The 10,817-nt window shown below is 35.0% G+C and overlaps 1 protein-coding gene across 2 annotated transcripts; it reads right to left on the minus strand.

Moving 5' to 3' along the window:
* Positions 1-6,329: 6,329 nt before the first annotated feature.
* LOC142553975 (large ribosomal subunit protein uL3y-like) lies at positions 6,330-10,506 on the minus strand. 2 transcript variants are annotated; one of them, XM_075664561.1, is made up of 6 exons: positions 9,175-10,412; positions 8,954-9,059; positions 8,227-8,337; positions 7,596-7,900; positions 7,066-7,475; positions 6,330-6,873 (listed from the first exon to the last, which is right to left on the minus strand). In XM_075664561.1, the coding sequence occupies exons 1-6, from the start codon at positions 9,196-9,198 to the stop codon at positions 6,615-6,617; spliced, it is 1,215 nt and encodes a 404-aa protein (XP_075520676.1). In that variant the 5' UTR covers positions 9,199-10,412; the 3' UTR covers positions 6,330-6,614. The 2 variants fall into 2 exon arrangements, with proteins under 2 accessions (XP_075520676.1, XP_075520677.1); XM_075664562.1 differs by lacking the exon at positions 9,175-10,412 and adding an exon at positions 10,429-10,506 and having other exon boundaries at positions 6,344-6,873.
* Positions 10,507-10,817: the final 311 nt, after the last annotated feature.

The following is a 10,817-nucleotide window of genomic DNA, read 5'->3' on the forward strand; positions in this document are numbered from 1 at the left end:
TGGAAAGGTTTCAACAATCGGATAAAGTTTTTTAACGATCACTTGTAACAGTTTTTGACATAATGGACTTGTCTCTTTCAGATGAGATACATTTCATTAAATATCTATTTAATGTTTATTTGCTTTATAGCTCATAGTTTCTGAAAAGCTGCTTTGACTTTGGACATTTTAAGAAATTTTATGTCATATCGAGAGTTAGTGAAATACTGTTTTTAGACTATAACTAGCAGTTTCAGAATGGTTGGAAGTAGAGTATCCACTTTACTTTGCACATATCTGAGCGATATTAATGATCTTTATTTAATGCAAGATGATCAGAGATTAGATGATATGCAGCTGGTGAAGCATAAATCACTAGAGCGGCTGTCATTTGCATCAGTGGTCGAAAACTTGAAATACAAAATAATATAACAGTTTGTTTCCTGTAACAGCTCGATTTTATTATTTTGTCACTCAACAAAACTTAAGATAAAAGAAATATTTTGACAATCTTTCATTTGCATAACACAATAAACATTAATATTTAACGACTTCAGAAGAATTAAATGGCAACCTTTGATTATTACATAATAATTTCATCACATTAGCTATGTGCTAAGATAAGATTTTGGACCCGACAACATGCTCAAGGTACTCGAACAATTTCACTAGCATTTTATGTGTTGGAGTCACCTCAAGCAAAGAATATAAAATTTTTTGCATGAGACAATTTCTTAAAGAGAAGGGCCCAACGAAAAGAAAGAACAATTGAAGTAATTTTTGAAAATTGAATAAACTTTTGAATAATAATCTCTCTCACTTAGGCCTTAGCCAACTTTAGTTTCGTCTTTTTTTTTCCTTTCTTCAACTCAAGTCATTGAGACTTTTACTTTTTCGACATGATTTATTAACAGGGATTTTATTGAGATCCACACCTATTAGTATTTATACACAAGCAAAAATTCTTACAAACGGATTTTATTTAGTCATTTGTTTATTTATTTATATTATTATAATTTTTTTTTAAAAAAAAGCATTTAGAGCATTGCTCCACGAGAGAAAATAATGAAAACCCTTTTTCACATAGAACAATGACATTAAATATTCATTAAATAATGAGAAAAGGTCGGGGAGGAATCACATTTTGTAAAAATTATGAATTTATGGGAGTTGAGTCAATTTCATGCCAAAATTATATGCCGTAAAAGATCAATATAAATTGTATTTGTTACGTTTGAAAGATTTTTAACTCATAAAATCCACTCTAACATAATATTATCGAAAACCTAATATATTTTTTTCCAAAAACTTGAGTTAATACATGCATATTCCGACCGTAAGCGAAATGTAGAAATAACATAATGTTTGAAGCAAGCTCGTAAAAGTAAAGCTGTACAATATGTGTATCATATATGTAAAACAAAACAATACCGAGGCTTGTAGCAAGTACATTTTCTTTAAAACATATTCGTCTCATCTGATATATGCTTCGAGGATTTAACCGGGTGTCTGTTTCCCAGGATAGAATGGACAGACCAGCAGTAATGTAGCACAGATCACTATGTTGACGAACAAATTAAAAAAGTATCTGAACTTTATCAGCAAAACGTGGAGTAGGAGCAGTTTTCGAAGGAAGAAACAGGAGGCAGAAACGGAGGAGAAGTGGATGTGTTTGGGTGTGTATTATGGCATTGACATTTCCCATATTCATACATATAATCTCATATATGTCACTTTATTTTTTCCTATATTGGACAAACTCATTATCTCTTGATTTCCATATTCACACATAAGGAAAACTCATTCACACAAAACCCAATATATATATTTTATATACATAATCCAACACCGACTACAATTCAGAAGAGGAAGTGATCACATTTTTCAAGAATCGATGATAACAAAAGAAATATGGAGTTGCACTATCTGTTGGCAAGCAACTTATACCTTCTTTTGAATTTGGAAGCTTTTAATTTACCTTTATCTCTTTCTTTTTTTTTTTTTTTTTTTTTGGGCACTTGCTACCTTAAGGTTTTTTCTTATTTATAATCCTATTTTATTTCTTCTTTTTTCTCAATAAATGTCCATGTGGTATGCACTGCTTTTTGCCCAAATATTACAACAAAGATCTTCCCCACTCAAGGATCACCATTCCTTTCTGTCTTTGTACATGTACTGCCTCCCTTTATTCTTATCTTATCAGAGACCACAAAGTTACACACTGGGAAATTGATAGAAATAGCCTTGCTCGTACATAAACTTTAAAAAATGAGCATGTAAATAAAACGTTGGACCATGTGTTTTAGTCAGATGAAGATCCCCCCCCCCCCCCCCCCCCACCTTTTTTTTTACAAAAAAGTTTCATCTTTGATCAGAGTTATGCACCGTGGTTATATTTTATGTATTCCTCCTATTAATCTTTATGAATAAAATCTGTATTTGAGTTATGAAAAATCGCAAAGTGAAACTTATGCTTTCATTTTCAATACTTGAAAGAATTTTTTGAATAAATTTTTACGGCATTGAACCCATTTGACATGGATAAGGTAGGTTAGAATTTTCAAGGCCAGGAAGTTTTAGTAAATCCATTGGTTACAAAAAAAAAAAAAAAAAAAGGAGGATACGGGAATTTTATCTTCAAATTCTGTAATAAATGATTTTATTTTTTAAAAAAATTTACATCACTCATTGTCGTACTTAAGATTCCAATGGGTTTTATTCACTTTTTGGAAACCATATTTTACATCACTAATTTCGTACTTTAGCATGACATTTAATTGTCTTTGAAACGTCGACTACTTAAATACTATTAGAAATTTTTTTGTAAACTAAAACTCGAAAAATACATTTAGATGTATGCATGCAATAACAGCTGTCAATCACATCTTTTTAAAATAAAAGGATTCCACTGCTGGTAAAAATAATGCAATTAAAAATGTGTCAAATCATCAAACCCTAGACTGTCGTTCAAAATGATTCAAATAAGAAACATGCAAAAATCATGTCAAATAATGTGCAGAAAAAGTATGTTCATCGGGTTAGCGTGCGCACATCCATCTCCGCCTACTCAATCTTTGGTGCCTCCAGTCTCCTCATCAATATGTTCACCTGCATCATTCACACCTAGTGAGTCTAAAGACTCAACACACCTGAATCGTTATAACAAGTACATATACATAACATGTAACAGTGAAAAGTACTGTAGTTAACATACATTTCATGATCTTAAAAGCATGAACTTAAACATAACATGTCAAAGCATAACGTGTCCAAAACATGTTTCATCATATCAACATATATGTGTTCATTTTCTTTATTTGAATTCAAATCATTAGTTGTGACTTTCGTATTATCTCTAATTGATGGATCCATCTACGTATAACCATGGTACACGGCGACGGGGACATCGGCGACAGTTTTACCTATCCACTGAGCCTTGGGCTTAAATGTTCATGTTCGTGTTCGTATTAGTCACAATTAACTCTCATTCTTCAAAACATATCATCATATTCATCACTTATAAAAATCATGCATATACATAAATTTTCTTAAAATCGAGCATGCAACGTATTTTTCATATCTCCATAAAAATTCATGTTTGTGGTAACATATACATTTAAAACATGTAATTGTAACATATACATTTAAAACATGTAATTTAGTTATCAGGGCGCTGTCAGTACTGCTAACTCGACTCAGCTGCAAAATGATCATTTTGCCCCTGGAAACCCTAATTGACCAATTTACCCCTGGACATCAAAATTTTGACCCGAAACCACCAACCAAACTCCTTAAAACATCTCAAAACATATTTATAATCATTTCCTAAACGTAACCTCGAGCCTGATACATAACTTACACGATTCTTTTTAAAACTTGGACCGGGATCCCGGTTTTAACCCGAAACTTAACCAAACTTTTCCAATTTTTTAACCACTACTAAATCACACCCTACCATCCCTTAAACATCATATATCAGACCAATTAAGACCCTCAAAAATGACCAAGTGGCTGCTGGACCGAAACGGCACTTTGCAATCCTACAAAACCCTAAGGCCGACCGAGCCTTGCACTATCCGAACTTAGCCCACTCTAGACTGGACCAGCCCCGAACTAGACCACCCTAGGACCGAGACCAAGCCGTGGACACTCTCCTGGACCGACTAAACCACACCCATAGCCCCATGCACATAGTTGCACCCGATATTCCCCGAAATCGCCCAAGTCGCGCCAACCTTAGAATTATCTCCTTCTATCGGCCCTTCGAACACGACCAACAGGGTTTGAGCTATCCCAGGCCACGACTCAAACCCATTAGGGTCTGGTCCAAGGCTTGGAACAACCCTTGCACTCCAGCTCTCTCCTAACTCACGATCTAGCCCCATCCGAGACACTCAACCAAGAACGCGATCGGCCCCCACCAAAACGTGGCCAACCCGAGACTCCAACACCTTGAAACCTTAAATCTCAACATGTACAGCCCCTTGGCACCTCAAATCGGTAGCCCCTTACACAAAAACAACAAAAAACATGAGTTACATGCAAAGAACGTGCATATTTCATGACAAAAATCGCATTAAACTTACGCCACATGATAGATTGAATGCTTCTCATGCAAAAACATACAATGTATATTAATGTGAACGATGTAAAAGAAACGAGAAATAGGCGTGCCTTCGCGTTATAAGCTCGAAAACCTTGATACCCAACGCGTAGAACTTTCACCGGAGACACGGGAAAGAAGCTTTATGAAAAACTTGGGGAGAAACTCGAAAGGCTGCTGTAAAACTCTCGAAAATACCTGCTGGAGGATGAAGGAGGGGAGGCCGAATAGCTTACATTAGGTTTAGGGTTTTTAGGGTAGAGTTTATGTTACAATATAAGGTGCGAATGGGCTCTTAATTTAAAATAAAGGGGTAAAAAAGATTTTAGACCCATTAAGTAATAAAATAATCTTATCAAACCCAAAAACACTCCCGAAAAATATTTCATTTAGGTACGTTTTTGAAAATATTGCTCGAACTCTCAAAAAGTCCCACGACTCGTTAAAATTTGCGTACCGGTTTAAAATATGACCCGATGGGTAAAATACCCACCAATGTCCATTTTCGAAAATCTCGCTCAATTACACCATATATTAAATAATTAAAAATAATTATTTAAAAAAATATTTTTCCTTAATTATCCCCGGTCTTCATTCTTCGTTCGAGCGCGAAAAACTACTAAAAGCCCTTATGCATAAAACTTTAATAAACAATGAAATAAACTACATATACATACAATAATCATACAATAAAATAATTAAACACATATTTTGGTAAAACCATAAATTGCATGCAGTCAAGTTACGTAGTTCGAATTTTCTAGACTTTATAATCTTGCAATTCTGGTGAATGTTAAGTGCATGATGCAGCAGGCAAGAACTTGTTTAACATATTTTATATCAATACTTGTAAAATATGCCTTGGTGGTTCTCAGCTTCTTCGATTGGGGAATTGTGTTTTATTTTTTTTAAGAAAAATATTATATAATAAGAATTGTATACTTGTGGCGACAGCATAAAAGGGCCAGCATCGTTGTGCCTATTTAGGCACATGATTTTATGTCGTATCAATATAAAATATTTTCATTAAAATATACATCTTCTTTAACCCTTTTTCAGTACATTGTACCTGTAGTTTCGATTTAGATTTACTCACTCTAGATCGTATTGTTCAATTTGACCAATGCACAATGAATCATTGGCTTAAAAGACACATTGTTCATAAAATTCCGGAGGATATTGTTATAGAAAAAATAAAAAAAAATTCTAAAGTAATATGACTGCATATTATGGTTGAACTAAGACTTAAGTAGGTCTATTGTGAGACAATCTCACGAATATTTATTTGTGAGATGGATCAATCTTACCGATACTCACGATAAAAAATAATAATCTTAACATAAAAAGTAATATTTTTTCATTGATGACTCAAATAAAAAATCTGTCTCACAAAATACGACCTGTGAGACCATCTCACACAAGTTTTTGTTACAAGACTTTACTAGATACAACTCAAGTGCACTGTTGAAGTATGATAGATTAGTATCAGTAAAGATTGACAAAAATGATTATCAAGAAATAAATACTATAATATATGAAATATTACTCGTATAAGAACCTTCTCTCGATCATGCAGATAAACACCTACGAATATGCATACGTAAGTCAACTTTTCAAGAATTCAAACATTTAACCAAACCACCACAAACCAAAATCCACCAAGAGTGCGGTGTGGTGTCATGGCTTCACAATAAAGTTTACAACTTAAAACTTCAGTGTGTTTCAGCTTTCAACGAGCACTCGGGCTCCATTCAAATATTACATTAATTAATATCCGTAGGAAGAAATGTGAAGAACATTCAGGCAAGGAAATACTCACGTCCATAGTTTTCAGCAAACACCCAAATACATCCTAAAAAAGCCAAATTAGAAAAAAAATTCAGAAAAAAATAATCATTTAGCTTCGCTAAGCGTCGCTATTTCAGCTATCGCGGTTGTCAGCTATAGTGCCAATACCGAGGATAGCGAGCGCTATTGCAAAGCCTATATGGAAGAGACAAATAAAACGAGAATAAAAAAATTTGGATGTCCTCTAAGCCTTGATTTGGCCAAAGAATTTGGCCTTCTCCTGTGTGGTCTGGAAGCGACCATGACCAAATTTGGAGGATGTATCGATGAATTTCAGTTTGATCTCCTCCAATGCAACTCTAGAAGTCTGGTTCAACAATGATTGTCTCAATGTGACGACACGCTTCTTTGGCCCCACGCAGCAGCCCTTTATCATGAGATAGTCGTCCTTGACTACACCAAAGTGAGGAAATCCTCCCATTGGTGTGATATCCTTCTCAGTCCTAAAAAGTTTGCAAAAGTTGAAAGTCAACATTAACCTGAGTTTCGTGTATCCAGTTTTTCCTTGGTTCTACACAAACTCAAATGATCAAGCATTTGCCTATTAACGGTTAGAAAATGCATTATTTTTTATTAAACTCGGTCGAACAAGAGAAACCTAATGGTGCAATAACAAATGAAGAGAGTTTACCAACCTATCAAACTCCGTCATACCAGCGTGAGATTCCTGACCAGACTTTCCCAGTTTGTAAATTTTCTTGTTCATCTCTGTCCGGTGATGGTACCCATTTTGCCCAGCCCGGGCAACTGTGAAGGAAACCCTGGCAGGGTGCCAGGCACCGATACAAGCAACCTTGCGAAGCCCACGGTGAGTCTTGCGAGGTAGGCGGGTGACACCCCAACGGGTCACCACACCCTCATATCCCTTACCCTTCGTAACTCCAATAATGTCAATCATTTCATCTTTCTGGAACACCGCATCAACAGGAACCTGCTTTTCAAAAAAGTTATAAGCAAAATCAACTTTCTTCACAACATCTCCACCATTGACTTGAATCTCCATCAAGTGGGCTTTCTTCTGCTTTAGTCCCTTCATCTTCCGAATCTGAAGAACAAATTATCCCAGATTATAAAAATGTTGAATAGAACTCTAGCAAAGGCTACTAAGGTTTTTTTTTAAGAAAGCAACTACTTATTAAGATTCAAAAAAAGTGGTAATAAAAACCTGTGTATGAGCCAACACCCGAATGACAGAGCAGTACTTCTTCATTTTCTCTAACTGAGCTTCAATATCCTTCTTCCCTTCTTCAGTATCTAACTTCTTTGAATACTTGGTGAAAGCCTTCTTTTTCGACTTGCACCAGTTCTTGTAGAATCTCCTCTTGACCTCCTCACTAAGATGCTGTGCCCAGACAGTATTCAGACAACGAAGGCCACGAGGTGTTTTAACATACCCGACAAGTCCAACAACTATCATTGGTGGAGCTTCTATGATAGTTACAGCTTCACATGTTTCTTTCTTGTGAAGTTCTGATGAAGAAATATGATAAGAGTATAAAATAGTTATATCCCGCAAACAAAACATTACATCTTTCGGATAACAACTCATGTTGAAGTTTCACACATATGATCTATAATTAAAACGAGAGGAATTTTTGAAACAGTTAATAAACCTTGTCCAAATTTAATGCCCGTTTCACAGAAAATAATAACAAGTGAACGTTTATCCAACAAGAGGAAGTCCATGTTATGATCATTACTCCAGGTTCCAATAAATAATTGGAAGGACGGCACAATACTATGTGTTGCGGAGAGAATACTATGTTGCGGAGAGAAGAGAAGAGAAGAAAACTCACTTGATCCCGGTTTTTCAACCTCACGCACAACATGTGTCATTCCAGCTTTATATCCAAGGAAAGCAGTCAATCTGCAAGCTTTAGTGGGATCATCTTTTGGGAATGCCTTGACTGCACAGTACAAAAGACAATCAGGAACCCATTTATATAAGTTGAAGCAATAATATTTCTGCAACAAACTACACATCTAGGCTAAGGCGATGATTTTTTAGTCCTCTATTTACCCTCATAAACTAATTATTATGTTTTACAATGGTTTAATAATTTGTAAAGTACACGTTGGATTTATTACATATCATAGATTTTTCTTATATTATTTTACATTCTAGCATCTTAGCCACTTCAACAAAGTATATGCCCCAGCCTTATCTTGGCTCTAAGATACATCGACCTTAATGTGACCGGCTCTCCTACTGAGGGAAGAGGACAAATCTACAAAATGAGAATTAAAGAGAGAAAGCCCAACAAAACATAGCATACTAGTTTCTTCATCAAATAAACACTAAAGCATCGGCAGAGACTAATGGCCAAATTGTAAAAATGAAATTTTTAAGTCATCTCTCATTAGACAACTTCCGTTATTGTTATCCTCGGCCACAAAAAGGTTAACCGTTTAAATAATGCAATGGAGCATTTATAAATTTAATGGAAGATTCCGGCAGTCGAAATCAACAATCTATTAAAAATAATACTGAGACAAATACTAAACACGCAGAATTTTAAAGACCTTTTCCTCTGTGACGAGATGCCCTTTTCCTTGGAAGAAATCCCAAAGATCCATGTCTTGGATGCTCAAACTTTCGGTGAGACATTGTGTATGAAAAGTAGTTACTCTGCAAAACTCATCGATTTTAATTCATTTTTCCTCGAACTACTAATACAGAAAATTGTTTCGGTGCTTGAGGAATCTATGGTCCGAAAATATTGGAACAAATTAAGGATACTTACATGGACAAACACAAATACCTTCATCAAAAAAAGTTTTGAACATTAATAAGTTAGAAGAGAAATTTCATTGATAGCAAGTAAAACTAAGATTAGAAATAAACAGTGCAAAACACACAAAAAAAACTCCACTGAAACCCAAAACAGACCGAGTTCTTCTCTAACATCTAACAAGGCAACTTTAAATAACACCTACAACCAAGTAACAGTTTGACATCTAATCTGAAAACAATTATTATTTGAATTGATGGCCCCCATCACCAAACAAATAAAATAAATTTAATGGGCTTCCCATCAAAAATATTTAAAGAATTTATCGTGCGACCAAAAAGCCTAGGGTACCATCTGTTAACATTTTTTTAAAAAACAAAATACAGAAAGTGAAGAAGACAGGCCTGCTATTGCGATAGATGTAGAGGAAAGCCTGTCTACTAAACTAATTAGAAGACCGGTAAAAAATGAATATATAAATCAGCTTAAGGAGACCAGGTTTTTAAAAACATTTTAAGGCGAGCCAACCATCAAATTTCCCTGAGTAATCTAACAGCTGGTTTTTTTCGAACTGTTTGGAAAGCATAAAATGCTTTTAAATGTCATTACTAGGAAATACCAGAAAACCACCATATCACTGCAAATGAAATGAAATTCTCCCAAACCAAAGGCCTATGACAAATGTATTGCCAATTCTCGGGCTCGTCAGTGTCTCTTTCCAAGCACCCTCAAATCAGGATGTTGGCCAAAAAGAGCCCTTTTGAGACTCCAGCCTTGATTACACAATTCTTATAATTAAGGAGAAAGATTTCATTTAACGGAGTGAAATCAGGCAATCAGTATAACCCCAGAATCATGACATCATATGATTAAAAAGACTTTACTCGCGTCACTAAAATCTTTCTAAACAAATTCCTGAAATGGGAACAATTTAAATTCCGAAAGAAATATTAGCTTTTAGTTAAACAAGGCATATCTCCACAGCAAAAAATAAATAAATAAACCGATATTTAATTAAGAAATCACATTCAACAAACATCAGATAAAGATATTGACAAAATATTTTAAACTAATTCATACAGCATGATTAACTTGAACATTTGTTTGACAAATAAACAGCAGATCTAAGCAAATGCAAGCATTTCAGCAAATTCCAGCTTTTCCGCGGATAATGACTGACAACAAATTTTGAATAACATAATCGAAACACATATTAAATCTCATTTCATCATGCTGAGAAATCAATCAAACATAGTAGCATATTACCAGCGACGAGGTAAATGACAGTAGCTCGGAAAACCTAGCAATGAGAGCGTCCGCCGCTTGAATGTGCCTATATAGGGCTTCGCTGGTTAATGAACGGTCCAGATGCGGCCTAATTTTGCTCGAGTCCGTTGGATCGAAACTTTGTTTAATATCTAGGGTTTCCGCTTCCGTTGGGCCCTTCTCATTCTATTAAGCTGGATCTTTAGTTGGGCTTTTCTTTATTTAGCATGGGCCCTTATCACTAGCCCACAATTTCCTTAAATTATGGGTGAAATAGGCTCAAATCCGTGAAGTTTAATGGGGTGGATTCAATTCAGAGTTTTAATGACTTTTTCAAATGATAGACTTTTATTGATTTGATAGATTTTTATTGACTTTTATTGATTTGA

The sequence above is a fragment of the Primulina tabacum genome, chromosome 8 (genome assembly GCF_025594145.1).
Source record: "Primulina tabacum isolate GXHZ01 chromosome 8, ASM2559414v2, whole genome shotgun sequence".
Taxonomy (NCBI): Eukaryota; Viridiplantae; Streptophyta; class Magnoliopsida; order Lamiales; family Gesneriaceae; genus Primulina; species Primulina tabacum.

Coding starts and splice junctions, on each gene's coding strand:
- LOC142553975 (XM_075664561.1), bottom strand. CDS start 9,198: ATGAAGGTATTTGTGTTTGTCCAT. Junction 7,476..7,595: donor GGGTGTTGGCTCATACACAG/GTTTTTATTACC, acceptor TTTGTTCTTCAG/ATTCGGAAGATGAAGGGACT. Junction 6,874..7,065: donor GGTATGACGGAGTTTGATAG/GTTGGTAAACTC, acceptor CAAACTTTTTAG/GACTGAGAAGGATATCACAC.